The sequence below is a fragment of the Thermobia domestica genome, chromosome 1 (genome assembly GCF_964235325.1).
Source record: "Thermobia domestica chromosome 1, izTheDome1.hap1.1, whole genome shotgun sequence".
In the NCBI taxonomy this organism is placed as follows: Eukaryota; Metazoa; Arthropoda; class Insecta; order Zygentoma; family Lepismatidae; genus Thermobia; species Thermobia domestica.
The window spans coordinates 370,903,369-370,921,175 of record NC_137454.1 but is presented as its reverse complement, the minus strand read 5'-3'; the positions used below and the strand labels follow the sequence as shown (position 1 = coordinate 370,921,175).

The 17,807-nt window shown below is 34.6% G+C and overlaps 1 protein-coding gene across 1 annotated transcript in view; it reads right to left on the bottom strand.

Moving 5' to 3' along the window:
* The window catches only part of LOC145664290 (organic cation transporter protein-like), a 284,988-nt gene that overhangs the window by 12,713 nt on the left and 254,468 nt on the right, over positions 1 to 17,807 (bottom strand). The window contains exons 10-12 of the mRNA XM_081730831.1: positions 10,177 to 10,358; positions 8,579 to 8,715; positions 3,141 to 3,273 (exon numbers count right to left, since the gene is read on the bottom strand). Of these exons, the coding sequence (XP_081586957.1) occupies positions 3,177 to 3,273; positions 8,579 to 8,715; positions 10,177 to 10,358 (416 nt within the window). The 3' untranslated portion in view covers positions 3,141 to 3,176. The remainder of the gene's footprint in view (positions 1 to 3,140; positions 3,274 to 8,578; positions 8,716 to 10,176; positions 10,359 to 17,807) is intronic.

Below are 17,807 nucleotides of genomic sequence, written 5' to 3'. Positions count from 1 at the left end.
GTTTAAAGATTGCGTTTGTTTCTCTGCCATATTTCACATCACTTTTATGTTGTTTAATTCTTTCTTTCAATAATTTCCCTGTCTCACCAATATATTTCATATCACAATCCTTACAATTTATACAATAAATGACACCTTTCTGATCTCTCTCTTCTTTTTTCTTCCTTTTGCTTTTGACCATGTCCAATACCTTTCTGCTACCTTTTCTATACACCTTGACCCCTTGCTTTCTTAACATCTTTTTTTTTAATCTCGGTATCTTCTCCTAACCCTATAATGCCTTTCCATACCCCCTCATTGTTCTCCCCACTTTTACCTTTCCCCGACACCACAGATGCTTTAACGATATCCCTTTTACTATAACCATTCTCATACAGCTGACCTTTAAAGATTTCCACATTCTCTTCTACATTTTTGTTACAAATTTTGGAAATTCTTTCTAACATATTTCTTATGAAATTAGCTTTTGTGCTTCTATCTACATTACTTTTCTTATTACAATAAATACCAGCACTACATTCTTTCTGATACCATTGAGTCTTAATGCTCTTCCCTTCCTTACTCATTAAAATGTCAAGATAACATAATACACCTCCCTGCTCTGTTTCTAGTTCTAATTCTATTCCCTTCTCCTTATCTTCAATACTACCAACGAACTCTATCAACTCTTCTTTTGATCCTTCCCATATCCCAAAACAATCATCAACGTATCTACATAAAAATCGAATCTTTTCTTTCCCCTTTTCTATAACATCCTTCTCCCACACATTCAGAATGATATCAGACAATACCGGACTTATCTTAGATCCTATACTTAAACCATCCTTAATCTTATATATGTCATTCTTATCTTTACAGAAACCAAACTCCCATATTAAGTTGAGGGCTTTTCTAACTTTCTCCCATTTCCAGCCTTTAACACATTCTCCCCCCATAACTCTCTTAATCGTATCAAGTATAGCACTTCTCTTTAGACTAGGGAACATGGCTTTAACATCTAAACTAAACAAAATACAATCATTATTAATTTCAGCATTACTGGTGTAGTTTATTACTTCTCTATAGTCTTTAACTGCCAAAGTCTTTTGTCTGTCTCTTACCCACTCTAACACTGGCTTCAATTCACTTTCTAGCGGTTCCAAATAATTATTCCCATAACTGGCCTAAGCTTTACTTCCTTTTTGTGTATTTTTGGAAAACCCTTTAACACGGGCACTCTTCCATCTTCATTCATCCATTTCTTAAGTCCCTTCCTTTTACATTCTTCTTTTAATTCTTCTATAATTTCTTCTTTCTACTTGTCAACTAATTCATATTGTCCATCCACCAAATCCTTCACCTTGTCATCATACCACACTTTATTCATTACCACTGTCGCCCCTCCTTTGTCAGCTCTCTCTACCACTAAGTCCTTCCTTTTCCTAAAGCTATTATATCCTCTTCTTTCTTCTTTTGTCAAATTCGAAGATCTCCTGTGGATTTCTTTCTTTACCAAAACCATTGCCTTCCTTCTTAACCTATCTCTGTCCTCTTCTTCTTTAACTTCGTTCAACGCTTCTTCTATAGAATAGACTATGTCATCGACCCTGCTCGTTCCAAATATTATTGATAAATACAGAAAAATGTATATGAATTAATGTATTCAATGGTTGCTTGCTCCTTGTTGTTTCTTTCTGGTAGAATGTTATGTTGTCCCATTGGTCAGTTCAGATAGATTTCCACGCTTCTGATTGGCTGTTTGAACAGGCCAATGAGAGAGCAGATAGGGAGATGAATTGTGTATATATACTTGAGTAATTTTTTGTATCACTCAGTGTACGTCTGATGAGGATCTTGGCTAGAAGATCGAAACATCACGTGTAAATGTGTTTTTATATTAAATAAGTGCAGTCTTGTTCAGCAGTGTGTTTATTTTTCTGATTTTATTCGCAAGACGTTGACTATGAGTGTGTGTCAGTTTTAAATGAACCCAGTCGTGTGCAACCAAAATCACTACCGCATTAACAAGGTATACAAATTGTATTGTTCATCGTGGACTGCTGCCACCTGACCATACTATAAATGCAAGTCTTTGTGGTGGACACACACAGTCTGCGTGGTTTTCTCGGGGTTCTACTGTTTCCTCCCAATTTCTTCATTCCACTATTTCATTCATTTCTCATCATCACCGTCTCCTTTAGCCTAGCCGGCATAACCGTGGGACGTAAAACTCAAAGATTTCATTTTCATTTTTACAAATGCAAGTGTGTACTTATTGCAATTGGAACTCTTATAGAACAGTATTCCATCACCCAGATTTTCTGAATGTTATGTCGTCGGACTACTAATTCTTTCTTTTGTTACATTGTCGCCTGCGGATAAGCAGTTCTAAACTTTTCACGAGGCAACTCATTCACTAAACGACCTCTTTGGTCTATGTTACCCTGAGTTCCATTGCCATGGCATCCAGAAGTGCCCACAGGCAGGTTTAGGGTACAGGTTGCGTCCATAAGAATATTTGAGAAGGCATATTTTTCACTGAAACTTGTACAATCTAACAGGAGAATGTTAAATTTGGGGAGAAAGTAGGTACATTTTAGAGTGTCGAGAAAATAGTAAACTGAATGGTTATGCCCAAGCCCTTGAAGAGATAGGCACCTAGTCTCGTTGAAGACACATCATTGCACTACTGATGCAAATGGACATTGTTCCTAGTGTTTCAGATATTTCTTTATGGTATCGTCTTTTTTTTGTAGAATCAAAGCCCGATTGAACCTTTTGGATACTTAATAGTGTTAGGATGATTTGGCAAGGTTTTTATTGTCCGAAATAAGGTATAATTAGCTTTAATAACGTATTCTTGAGCAAATTATGCTTTATCTATATAGTTCTCATTAGTTGTTCGATTATTATCTTGTAACTCAGAAAAAAACGAAACCTGATTGGTAACTCTATTCCACACTCGGACTGGGTCGTTGTATTATTGGAGGGAAAATAGAAGGATTACCAAGAAAGCAATATCAGAATGTGATTAGGATTAAGAAGACGAATTAAACTCTCAACCTACTCTGTCGATAGTGGAAAGTTTCAAACACTAACCATATTGCCCACCAACCTATGGCTGAGAGTAGAAAAAGAACTTTCAACCAGGTTATTCATACCTTAGAAAGATTCCATTAATTATGGCTAGGTTATTGTTATCCACTTATTTGTTCATTTCTTGTTTCCAATGGAATGCTGTTCAGTTGCGAAATTTTGCCCTTTTCTGTGTTATCGTTTCCTTTGCTTGGAGGCCTGGAAAATATCGGAAGAAATAGTCAAAGTAAGAAGCTGTATTTATTACTACAAAGTGCAATAAAGTACAAGAAAAGGAAAATATTTAAAGTAAATAGAACTGAAATAACATTTAAACGATATGAATTATTGCAATTCACAATCTGAATCTATACCTCTGTCGATTTCTTTTATTGTGCGATACGTTTCGAGCTATTCCAATGGAGCCTTTTCAACCGTATTCCCTTAAAACAACAATACCAACTAGTAGACAATAGTACAAGGAATATTATATTTACAAGATTATGAACAGATGACATTAGTAGCAAACAGAAAACAAATGAAACCTAATAACTCAAATTATTTAACTTGGCTGTCCGTGATCGGAAGGCATACTAAACTGTTTTAAACGTTCTTTTACTGTACATCTTACTCGCAATTACTACTGTTTCATTTCCTATTTTAGTTGTAATTGTATTTCACAAATATTTCTTAAATTTCTGCTTTCTTTATTCTTCACTAAATAAATATGCTTTCATATTGTATTTCTGCGAAAGACTTGTACCTTTCAAATGTCCAGTGTTACAAACTCTGACATATTCGGAAATATCGAAAATAATGGACAATCGAAAATATGGCATAAGAACTACAGTGCATAAAACACAAACCAACTTAAAAACACAAACCAACTTATATTGGTAGTCTCTAAAAAGCACGACTGGTAATGTAACTGAGTCACGGCAGGAGCTCAGCAGGGGAAAAACAGAAGCGCAGATCTGCGTCCGTAGGAAGCAGGCGTCGAGGGTATACGGATAAAAGAGGAAAGTAAGGCTTCTTTCACATTATCCGGCGATTTGCCGAAACCGTTTCAGGCAGTTTGCCGGATGAGAAGTGTACCCTTTCATAATATCCGGCGCTTTGCCGTGGATGAAAAATATGCAAGCAGGGTTGCTGTGCAACTGAAGAAACAAAACTTTGTGACTTGTCATGTTGTGGTAGTTGCTTTGAACAGATGCAAAAAGTGTCTTCTACTCGCTTTGTTAAGACAAAAAAAAAGTCAGACACATATGGGTTCACTTTTTTTTTTAGAGATGTGGTATCTTGAAGGAGATTTTTCTATACTGTTTCCATAATTGATAGGCTTGAGCAAAATAGCGGCCAGTTTCTGGATATTTAAAATACGATCCCGATATTCACCTGTTGTGACTGGGAAAACCAGGATAGTCGGTGCTTGAGATCTATCCCAGAATCCAGTGGCGGATCTAGAAGGTAAAAACTGGGGGGCTGCCAGATCCCAGACTATGAGAAATATATTATGAGTTTACTGTAAAGTTTCAAAAATATATAAATAATAGCTTAAATTATTTTCATCGCCCTGACAACTGAGGGGCCTAGGCCCCCCGGGCCTGGGCTAGATCCTTCACTGCCAGAATCCCAAGTCAACACAACCACTGAGCCCAAGGCTGATTTGTAGGCATTATTTATTATTATTATTATTAATAATAATATTATTATTATTATTATAGTAGTAGTAGTAGTAGTAGTAGTAGTAGTAGTAGTAGTAGTATTTCGGGTTTATTCTTTTGTTTTAAGCGTTCCGACTATTGACTCAAGTCTCTTTAAAGTACTGCTCTAGTCCCTGTATTCAAAGGACTATTCAAGAAATTACAACCATAGAAGTGTTAAAGATAATTATAAAATATATAAAGTACGGTATATTTATCAAATATCACATCATGAATTCTCTCTTGCTTTGCGAAAGTACATAAAGGTATTATTACTAAATATATAATATTGCTGAAATATTTGATAGTGTATATTTCAATTTTGGGGCACCACAAAATTATAGAATTACAACCTCATTTGCCTAGTGCTACCCGGACATTTATTTCATAACCTTCTATTCCATAGAAAAATATAATTTATATTGATTTGGACTCTTTAATCAACGACCTATGGATTCGACACTTCGGTAGTATCGGTCGTTTTCGATTATTTTTACATGTGATCTTTTCCCATATATTGTATGTAAGAAGTTTGGTTAAAATTACTCCAGGTGTACTGGGCTAGAACATAACCACATACACAAACACGCTACACACACACACACACACACACACACACATATATATATATATATATATATATATATATATATATATATATATATATATATATACAGTGAAACCTCTACTAACGGACACCTCTATAAAGCGGACACCTCCTATAACGGACATATTTTGTAATCCCCAAACATCGTAATAAGAAAAAACACATTGACAAACCTCTCTAAAGCGGACACTCTCTAGTACGGACACGGACAGTCTTTCTTGTCATTTATAGGTATTATTCACCTCCTATTACGGACACTTTCTCTAAAAACAAGTTGAAAAGTACAGTAAAATTACACTTTTAGTAATTCATATTATGTCACCAAGGAAGAACATGAGGGTGTGACAACATTTGGATTCCTCAACTGTCTGTCCAGCAACTCTGAGGAAGGGTCTCTGTTTCACAACACCCTTATATCATTTGCTTGCATTCCACTCCCACCAAAACTGTTTCAGAAACAAAAGTGATTAACAGTTGCCCACTGTTTGGGATGACACATCATTGTACTGTCCCGCTGGAATCTCTAACCAAGCAGAAGACAAGTTTGTTATTTTTGAAAACGGGTACGCATATTGTCTTTAAAAAACAGTCATTACTGGTCTGCAATTAACTCACAAATTAAAGCAACAGATCGAAAACGTAGTAAGTAGCGATAAATGTAAAGTGCAGAGAACTATAACATCTTATTCCCATGTTGTGCTTCGAACATAGGGAATTGGATGATGCAAGATTATGCAGATACAGTAACATTTTGGCAATATTTATAAATACGTGATTCATGCAAAAATATTTTTCTAATTGCATATTAACTTGTTTATTAATTTACGTAAGAAAATATTGAAACCTCTCTAAGGCGGACACCTCTCTATAGCGGACAATTTTTGATTCCCCATGGCTGTCCGCTTTAGAGAGGTTTCACTGTATATATACGTAAAACACACTCATCCATATTATCGGAGCCACTCTTTACTCTCTCCTGGCAACACTTGCTTCCTCCCCCTACACCCATCCGGCAGTTTGCCGCGTATATGTGAAGAGCTTCATTGCTTGTAATGTCCCGCTTGGCTATACACGGCAATCTGCCGCGCCGGATTCTAGCAGGGAGATCCGGCTGTTTCTGCTCGCCGGATAAATGCCCGGCAACCGCCGCACATATGTGAAAAGCTCCATTGCTTGCAATGTCTTTCTACCTTGTCCGGCAATTCGCCGGATAATGTGAAAGGACGGTAAAATAGCACGTCGTAAAGTATAAAAACACATGACTTGCGTGTGGCACACGTTTGCGGTACTTCCGTGATCACACTACCTACTTTAGTTACTAATACAATGAGTTTAAAACTCTGACATAACTGTATTATGCTCTATTGTCAGTTCACTACGCACCTTCATGTAGTAAAAGACTAGACTTAATTTTCCTCTGTATTTAGTTACCATACAGTGATTATCTTTATTACCTTTTTCGTTTTCCTGATGTTTAAATTTAGTGTAATTCTATCAAATTTCCCGTAAATTTTGATATTTGGGGAAAGCATCTGCAGAAGTTAACCTATAATTTTAATATATATATATATATATATATATATATATATATATATATATAATTACATGTTTACATTAATACCGAAGTAGACCCATATTGCGAGTATTGTATTCTCTCTCTTCTATTCTATTCTCTCTGACAGTTACATAACTAATTATTCACGGTAACTACTAAATCCTGCCATTGAACAGAATCAGTAATATATTTTACATCATACTATTTTTTTTTTTTTTTTTTTTTTACATATTAGTATATGTCCTCTCACGCCCTTTTGTATTAACACACACAATGTCGTTCTCTCATGCCCTTTCAAGATCAGGGGGCGCGGTGGCTCAGTGGTAGAGCGTTCACCTCCGGTGCTTGGGGTCCCTGGTTCGATCCCAGCTCGCGCCGTGTGGACTTTGTGGTGGACAAACACCGTGCTCGTGGGTTTTCTCGGGGTCCTCCCGTTTCCTCCCACTTTCTTCATTCCACCATTTCACTCATCTCTCATCATCACCGTCTCCTTTAGCCTAACCGGCATAACCGTGGGACGTAAAACTTAAAGATTTCATTTTCCTTTCAATATCAATAAAAAGTCATTTTCAATCCTTTCTATGTTTTTCATGTATAATGTCTAGTAATTTCAGAGCTTTACTAGTGGATATATTATGATATAAATATAGCAAGAGTATATATTTACTATAGTTATAAAGATAAGCTACAATCTTTTGCTTCTCAGTTTTCACAAAATTGGAGATGTCTCATTTTGTCTTTGACCTCTTTATGCACTCCTATTTCGGCCAGAGATTGGCACAAACTTTACTCAATCTAACCCCAAGCTATATATTTGAGCCTCAATCTCACAATTCTTCGTTGTCATTCAATCTTATTTACCTTCAACTTCACCACTTTTCCTCAATCTCAAAAGCACACCTCAACCTCAGATTCCTAATTACTACCAATCACACAATTCCCCGCAACCCTTCAATCTGATTCCTAACTACCTTACTCTCATAACCCTTCACTATCCCGTCCCCTTCGTGGCAAAGTGGCTAATGTCTGTGCTTTTGGTGCATGTGGTCCCAGATTCGATTATCTGTGGATGTAGGATTGATTACGAGATGAGAGTTGACATTGTCACGTCTCAAAAGATATTGTGAAAATAACGTATCGTCTCGGAAAGTGTGTTTTGTCTCGTCTCGTTTCTCGTTGCGAAGATTCCAACTCGTCTCATTCCGTAGGCAATCTTAGCGGGCCTGCGGTGGCTCAATGGTAGAGCGTTCACTTCTCAGGTGTGGGATCCCTGGTTCGATCCCATCCTGTGCCAACTGAGCTTTGTCTCGCGTAGCAGCCATGTTGAGAAAGAACGTTAAACTTAATCGATCAATTTTCGTTGCCTGTCAATTTCTCTATACCTTAACAGCACAAACATCACACTTCACTCTCAAGATTTTTAATTGCACCAAATTTCTTTGCTTTTCACTGCCCCTCATCACGACGCCTTAGATCCTTCCATTTCAGTTACTTATTTGGAGGGTAAGTGAGATTATGGTCGAACCTCATGAAGGTCACTTCACGAAAGTGCTCATACCTCCTTTTGTTAACAAAGAGGAAACCTAGCTCTACTACAATGTAATGTCTATACTTGAGCCTTACATACTCATTATGTAAACAACTCCATTCTGTTTGTACCTTCCAAAGTCTTCTGCTTCCTGAATTGTATCTGGGAGTTTCTTCCCTAAAGTTTCTGGCAAAAGCAGCGACAATGTTCCCGCTAAGATGGAAGTTGCTGCGAAGATGAGTAAAGGCAACGATTTCAAGTAGACTGCCTGTTCAAAAAAAGAAAAGAAAAAGAAGAAGAAAGAAAATTAATTATAATAATAAAATTTACTGTTACTATTTCAAAACATATAGCTAACTGCCGAATAACCAGGAAAGTGCTGAAAGGGAAATTTTAACAGAAGAAAATATGTAACCAATATTGTTTTTACTAATTACAACGTCTATCATTTTTACCACAAATCCACAAACAAATTGTGGGAAAATCTACTGTACAATTCAGAAAATCTGTGTAATTTTTTTAAAAAAAAAAGTACTGTAAAATTAGAAAAAATAATAAATACAAAATAATTCATAGTACAATCCACACAAATCTGTTTAAATTATCAGATTTGTTACAGCTCAAACAATTTTACTGTACTATTTGAACAAATCTATTATCCAACTCAAAAAATACAATTAGGACAAATCTATTTTGAATTTGAACAATTGTTCTTTAAACAATTTGAACAATTGTTCTTTAATCAACTGTATAAATCGAACAAATCTACCGTACAACTTGAACAAATCTACTTTCAGATTCGAGTTAATGTACTATACAATTGAAACAAATTTATTGTAAAATGAAAAAAAACTGAATAATTAGTATAAATCTATACTGAAATACAAACAAATTTATTATCAATATAAACAAATACTACATATTGTAAAATTCGAGTAAACATTTTGGAAATTCAAGTAAATTTATTGAACAATTCAAAGAGATCTGCTGTAAATTTTGAATAAATTTTCGTAATTAAAAAAATCTGCTGTACAATTCAAACAAACCTTTTGTACACCTCCAGCAAATATACTGTAAAAGAACAAATCTAGTATACAATTCAAGCAAACATATTGTACAATTCGAACAAATCTATCATCTATCAAGTGTGAGTTAATCTATTCTAGAATTCAAGCAAATTTTAAAATAGAACTAATTCGTTGCACGACATGAACAAATTTACTAAAAAATCACGAAAAACTTCACTATGCAATTCCAAAAATAAGTAAATAAATAAGTACTATAAAGTTTGAAAAACTCCATTGCAAGATTTGAATAACTAACTGTAAAATTCATATCAATATTGCAAGTGACCTTTCCTAGATAACGTAACACCAACTACAGTCAGAGAGAACCAACTTGAATGTGTTTCACTTCGAATCATTTGATTTGTGTGCTATTTTCTTTCTTTGGAAAAAAAGGTTTATAGCTTACGTTTGTTCATTACACTTGTAATGGTTATCATTATTAACGTTATTTGATAAGCACCTAATGAATTCAGTGTATTGGTGGAAATTTTCAATGCTTAGTTACTAACAGGAATTAAATTATGCCATGTATAACTCCCACTCTAGCAATAATTTGGCAACAACGAGTCAGAAGTGAGTTAAATAAAATCTCACGAACTATATTATAACAAGACTTAGTTTATTATCTTTGTTTGACATTAAAAAATAAGTTATGAACTTACCAGAATATTGAGGAAAGGCGCAACAATAGAGCCTATCCTGGCAATCATGGAACTTGTTCCTACTCCAGAATTTCTTATTTCTGTTGGATACAATTCTGTTGTAAATACATAAATGACGTTGAACGAGGATGTTATTCCGAATTTACCAACAAGGAATAAAATCACAGTTGCCCATATCAATCCTGAAATAAATTGAGAGTTGATAATAAGCATTAGTGTTGTAAAGATTTCACAGATTAATTGCATCGTTAAAATCACCGAGTATTCTTAGCGAGGAATATTTAATTCAAGCTAAGTGTTAGCATCGAAATGCAATATAATACTACATTGGAGTATACAGTGTAAGTACAATAACTCACTTCTGAAACGAAATATTCCGTTTACAAGCTCTTACAGCTTTGTATGGTTTTCGTCAATAGGCTCACGTCTGATTATGACTGTACGTCTGATGAGGATTTTGGCTAGAAGATCGAAACGTCACGTGTAAATGTGTTTTTATTAAATACGTGCAGTCTTGTTCAGCTGTGTGTTTATTTTTCTGATTTTATTTGCAAGATGTATGACTATGATCGTGTGACGGTATTTGTCCACCACAAAGTTCACTTGGCGCGAGCTGGGATCGAACCAGGTACCCCAAGCACCAGGTGAACGCTCTACCACTGAGCTACCGCAGCCTCTGGAAACCTGAGCTTTAACGCGATCTACCGAAAGTGTGCCCGAGCTCAATCGATGGTTTGGCGATCACTGCTCTACATTCTGGCCATAGTTGATGGTAATACATCAAATAAGACTTAAGATTTTGTGTCTCCCGTAAGGACACACACACACACACACACACACACACACACATGGCAAATAATGCTCTTGAATAAATTACTACACTGCTCCTTATTAAAATTGAAGCTCCAAGAAAGACATGTGTGAATGAATTGAAATTTATAACGCATATTTATTACATGATTATACAGTTGAGTTAGTTCGCCATAGCCCTTTGGATGTCCGAAATTAAGTCAAAATGTTTTCCTTTCAACATCATTTTAACCTTTGGAAACAAGAAATAGTCTGCTGGGGCCAGGTCAGGTGAGTAGGTCATATGGTTGAAACATGTCACTGTCTTTTTGCCAAAATGTCTGTACTTCAATGGCTCTCTTTCAGCATGTGGGGCACAAATCTGGAACAAATCTTCCTCTTCTGTAGATCTTGTTCCACGATCTTCCAAACAGTATTCTTATCAATGTTCTCTGCAATCATTCTGAGGGACTGACAACGATTTTTCAGCCTGCCTTTCCGGTACTTTTTCAACATTTTCTTCAGTTCGAACGGTTACCGGACAGCCAGGTCTAAGATTGTCTGTGACCGCCTCCCGACCCTCACGAAAACGACGATGCCATACAAAAATGTTCTCTCGAGGAAGAGCATCATTGTTGTAAGCTGTTTGAATCATGGTCACAGTCTCCCTGGCTGTTTCGCCAAGTTTTACACAAAACTTGATGGCTACTCTCTGCTCCACTTTACTATCCATGACGAACAAAGAAAACATAGTTCACTAAAATCACTGTAACCTAGACCTACATATATTTAAAAGACCTGGTTAGTTCCTCTGTGTGCCGTGGCGCTACTGTTCAGTCATGCAAGATAGTGCTTGTGGGAAGTGAAAGAAGGCGTTTATCCAAAGTGCATGTGTTTTTTTTTTTTCTTTGGTTGTGTTATTGCTTTCTGTATAAAAGTGAAATGGTTTATTGTTGTGTTCCGCGGTGCAACAGTACAAAAGGGAAAGACAAAGATGTTTCATTTCCCGAATTTCCGTGTGACTTAAGTTTAAGAGAAAAATGGTTGAAGGCTGTTTCCAGAGGTACGGTTGACAAAGGACATTGGCAGTCATCCGATCGTAGTGTAGTTTGTAGCAGACATTTTCAGCAGAAAGATTATAGAAGTGACTGTAAGAGGAGAATCCTAAAAACAGGTAGTGTTCCATCCCCTATTTCAAAATTATCCTAGTTATATGCAAGATACTCGTAAATCCCCGAGAAGACTAAAAAGAAACGGAGTGACTTCCCTTCAAAATGTTCGTGCGTAAAAAAACGAAAATTAAATCTAGTTGTGTCACTTCCCACGAGAACGACATAAACAATGAAAATTTCATTGAATTAACGAAACCAGTTAGAAATTACCAGCGGACGTTAGTTCATAACCGATCATTGGCCCTTGCCTTGAAAACCAGACAAATTCTTTCATTGAAACGTGCTAATCGCAGGTTAAAAGGTAGAATTAAAGTTTTAAAAGCCACAGTGAAAACAATAAAAAAAAGTCATGCAGTGAACTGTAAAACTTGAAATCGTAAATGTTTCGGCATTAGAATCGGCAGCAGACGAGGGAGATATTAAAGCAATCTTTCTCAAAGAACAGCTTCAAGCATTCGGGCAAATTAAACATAAGCAGAATGAGGTTATTATTAGATAGTGTGTCCTGTGGCAAAGTAGGTCTCCGTCTGCTTATGACTTTGTTCGCGACATACTTTCTATTCCCAGTAGATCTACTCTTAAGTGATACATAGGAACTTGCACTAAAGAGCATACAATGACTCTAGTATCGGAGCGACTCTCTGATCTGCGTCAGTCTGCTCGAGATGAAGAGACGTTAGGATCCTTAATAATAGATGATATGACAATTCGACAGTAGGTGAGCCTGAACTTTTCCACCCGAAAGGAAGAATGTTAACGGTACTTTACGTAATAATTATGTTCTAACATGGTCCTTTAATGGATGTTGCCAGAGGTGGCGTGTATGTCATTATGGGTTGATGACCTGCTTACGTGTGTTAGAAAGTTGTTATATTTTTGTTTTTAGTTGTGATGACATGTCTGTATTGTTGGAAAAGGTCGTGTCCTCTTTTTTGAGTTTGTATGCGTGTCTGTAGAGACTTTATACTGGGTATTTTTAAAAATAATAATAATGGAAATTTGAATTAAATCTGTTGATACGTCATTTTGAGAGAATAAAAGATTACACGAACAATATGTGAGAGAGAATAAAAAGATTACACGAACAATATGTGAGAGAGAATAAAAGATTACACGAACAATATGTGAGAGAGAATAAAAAGATTACACGAACAATATGTGAGAGAGAATAAAAAGATTACACGAGCAATATGTGAGAGAGAATAAAAGATTACACGAACAATATGTGATAGAATAAAAAGAAAATGAAATATTTGAGTCCCACCTGTTAGGCTAAAGGAGATGGTGATTATTTTATTTGTTAAAAATAAGAAGCTCAGAACACTTATAATGTGTGATACGCACTGGGATCGAACCCGGGATCCTTATTATTGGAGCTGAATACTGTATGATGGGAGGGAAATATTTATTCATACGTGACTTTTTTTTAATTTGTTGGATCGTATGCATAGCATACTCGGTGAGCGTGGTAAAACTTCGTGTACGGTATGGTACATATACAGAGCGTGGTTTCCGTACGTCTGTTGCTGATGAACTTAAGACATGAACTGAACTTTTCGCGCGCTTTTGGAAAACCGGTTGGGTAAGAGTGATGATGTGTACTTGCAGGTCGTTGCTAAAACTTGAATTTTAATACAAAGGAAGATTGCTGACACGTTTGGTAAACATTACAGAATACCGCCAGACTGATAGAAATAACTTTGGCGCCGCGGTAGGTGAACAAAAGGAAGATTGCGGACGTGGGAGATAAGCATTACAGGTTGGAGACAGACAGACCAATAGAAATAACTTTGGTGTCGTCTTAGATGAACAAAAGACATTGTCGGTGAAAACATAAAAGAAAGATTGCACACGTAGAACATCAGAAATTGGGGACAAACTAATAGAAATAACTTTGGTGATGTCGGTGAAAACATAAAAGAAAGATTGGGCACGCGGAAGATAAACATCACAGGTTGGAGACAGACTAATAAAAAACAAGTTTTATGATAGTTTGTTAATAATGAATACAAAGAAAGTTGTATATTACGAATGGTAAAACATATGAGGTTATTGAACGCGTATGCCAAAAGAACATTCACCTATTGAATGATGATCATGTTGAAACATGAAGGGATGTTAAATACGATTGCAATAGAAGATTGTTATATTATTGTAATAATAATGAATGAATGAATGCAAATACAAAGATAGTTTGTGGTATCCGTTATTTTACGTGGACAATATGCTGGTGTATGTAGGGACATGAATAATAATAGAAGTTGTAAATAATAGATTTTATTTTAAAAGCATGTAAACTATTTATTTACACGTGATGTATCTAAATTTGCACATAGATGACAGATGATTAAATAGTTCGTCTTATGAATACCGTTGTAAAATGTGGGGAATGATTTTACCAAAGTGAAAATACCAAATGTTGATATTTTAAAAGATTATATGAGAACATGCTTTTTATTTCTATATTTATAAAAATTCCATAGAGAATTGGAAAAGTATATGTGAAAATATTTTAATTGGCGTGGTAGGACTGTTTGAAAAATGTTTAAAGTACCACGTGATATGATGTTATCGATAAAGTTTTCCTTATATACTGGGTATGAAGAGAAGACTAGCATAGTATCATCATGGATTCGTCTGGCAGTATAGTACAACGAGAAATTCAACTTTGCAACGAAGTAGATTGGGATTCTACATTTGGCTTTGTAGAATCTCCAAGGAAAAAGTTTAAAACTGCGAGAGATTTACCAGATATATTTATTGACGAGGAAACTCAGTATTTTTCTCCAGCTTCACCAGTATCCTCAGAAATTATTATAGAGGAAGAAATTATTGACTTAAGAGAAGATCCAGTATTAATCCCATCATCTCCTGTTGGAGTGAGGACATCTTTACCAACACTTCTAGCATCCTCGTCATTATTAGGAGTAAAAAACATTCAACCACCATCTTTAAAATGGATACTAGATAGTAAAGAAGAAGAAGAAGAAGAAAGAACACCATCACCTGATTTATTTACTGCAGAAGAGGAGGAGGAGGATGGAGAAGAAGAAGAAAGAGCACCATCACCTGATTTATTTATTGAAGAAGAGGAGGTGGATGGAGAAGAAGAAGAAAGAACGCCATCACCTGATTTATTTACTGAAGAAGAGGAGGAGGATGAAGAAGAAAGAACACCATCACCTGATTTATTTACTGAAGAAGAGGAAGAAGAAATTTTGCGCTTATATGACGAACTGGACGAGTGTAAACCCGACACACCACATGCAAGTGTTACACCTTCACCTTCACCAGCACCACCACCACCACCACAAACGGAGCCCTTAGACTTATCAATGAAGAAGAAGAACGAAGAAGAAGAAGAAAAGTGTAAGTGTACACAAGTGTTTGTGGATGAAAAATGTATTAAAAACACTATTTTAAACTGGAACCCTAATTGTGTATCATTATGTGAGGGTTGTTTTTTTGACTGTCCGCAACAAATGTCTCACCGATGCCTTTTTATGGACATTGAAGCTTTAGAAACAGAGACATGGTTAATTTTTATTAAAGAAAATGTGAGAAAAGACCTTTATAACATATTTCGAAACTCACATAGAATGTGTGTAAATACAAACATATTTGAAGAAGAATATTTCAAATTAATAAGAAACCCAAGATATTTGAATGAATTAGTAGATATTCTACTATTAAAGAATAAGAAATATTAATTTTCGGTGATTCTGTATATATTGTCTAACTTTTATGTAATATTATTATTATTTTGCTTGTATATTATTTTGATTGTATATTATTATTATTTTCCTTGTATATTATTTGCTTGTATATTATTATGTTGATTGTATATATATATATATTATTATTATTATTATTTTGCTTGTATATATAATATTACCGAAATAAATATATATACGAATTTCATTTCTTGATTCTTATTTAATATTAAAACTTTTCTAAATAAAAGGTATTATTGACATTTTACAAGGTGAAACTCCTTTATGCTTTCTATCGTTTACTTTTTTGGAAAAGCGTTTAAAATTGGTATTTGATGAGTGTTTTATATTTTTTACTAATACTTTGAAGTATTTAAAAGTTTGATGAGTATTTTACATTGACAAGTTTGCGATTTTTGAAAACATAGTTTCTTGTAGCTGCTCTAGCGAGTATGCTTTGGCATACGAACCAATAAAATATTTTAAAAACGAGTTTGTGTAACAAACGAGAGAATAAATGTTCGCAGCGTAGCTGCTTTTACGACTTTCTAATTTTAAAACGAGTGTTATTTTAAATAACACGAACGAATAAAATAATCGCAGCATAGCTGCTCTAGCGAGTTTGCTTCGCAAACAAACCAATAAAATATTTAAAAAAAAAACGAGCTTAGTTAGTATTTTCGAAATTATTTGTAGGTTCACAGGGTACCTGTTCTTAGGAGTATGTTTTAGCATACAATCCAATAATTAACACGGAACTTCTAATGAAGTGATTGAACAAAAAAAAGCAAATGAACGAATAAATAATTAATATTTCGGAACATCTTTAGTATGTTCACACGAAGTGTTCGAGTAATTTATTAGGAGCTTTTTAATATTTCGCAGGGTAGCTGCTCTTACGACTTTCTATAAGAAAGGAGAATATAAAAATAAAAAAACGATCCATTATTAAAATTAACCGACTTTGCAATGGCATAGGAGAATATAAAACAAACTCAGTAATATTATAGTATGATTTATATACTTACAAAATGCAAAAAGTTTTCACATACATGCAGAAACTAATTTTACAAACGCGAGTCATAACATGCAGAAAGTTTTTTCACATACACGTGATATAAATGTCGAAAAGTGTTTTTTCAAAAAACAAATAATTAACACCAATTTAAAAAAAAACGAGTTTGTGTAACAAACGATTTATTTTACAAGTTTACAGCGTAGCTGCTCTGAGCTTGTACACCAAGCGATCCGTAAAAAATATGAAGTGATTGAACAAAATTAAAAGTGAAAATGAAAATGCAACTTGTCAAACGTGAAAATGTAACTTGTTAAACGAAAAAAAACCTGCAAGTTACGAAAATGTAATTTTCAAAAAAATTTTTAGAAATGCAAGTTACGAAAATGAAAATGCAAGTTGTCAAAATGAAAATGCAAGTTGTCAAAATGAAAATGCAAGTTGTGAAAATGCAAAACCGTAAACTAAAAAATGTGAAAAGTTTTTTTCACATGCATGCAATATAAAATGCACAAACAAATTTTATGTAGGCGAATCATAACATACGGATTTTTGTTAAAGTTCTAATTTCATGAAAAAATTTTTTAAAGAATTTTTCCCTACGTATAAATTGTAAGTCATATTTGAAACATAGTTTACTTTTACACTGTAAGTGTATTGAAAAAATTTTCGCGTTGAAGTAAAATATATAAGATGTGTAAGGAAATAAATAAAACATGTAATATAAAATGAGAAAAAATTTTATTTACAAATTTCAATAATATATATATAGTTTACATACAGATACATTCCTTGATATATTGTTTAATACAATCTATATTTATATTAGTATATGCACAATTACATACTGGCCAATTTATTGCTGAAAGTCTTTTATCACTTGCTTTTGTTAATTTATACACATTGTTTTTATTATTATTTTGTAATTGATTACCAGAAGAG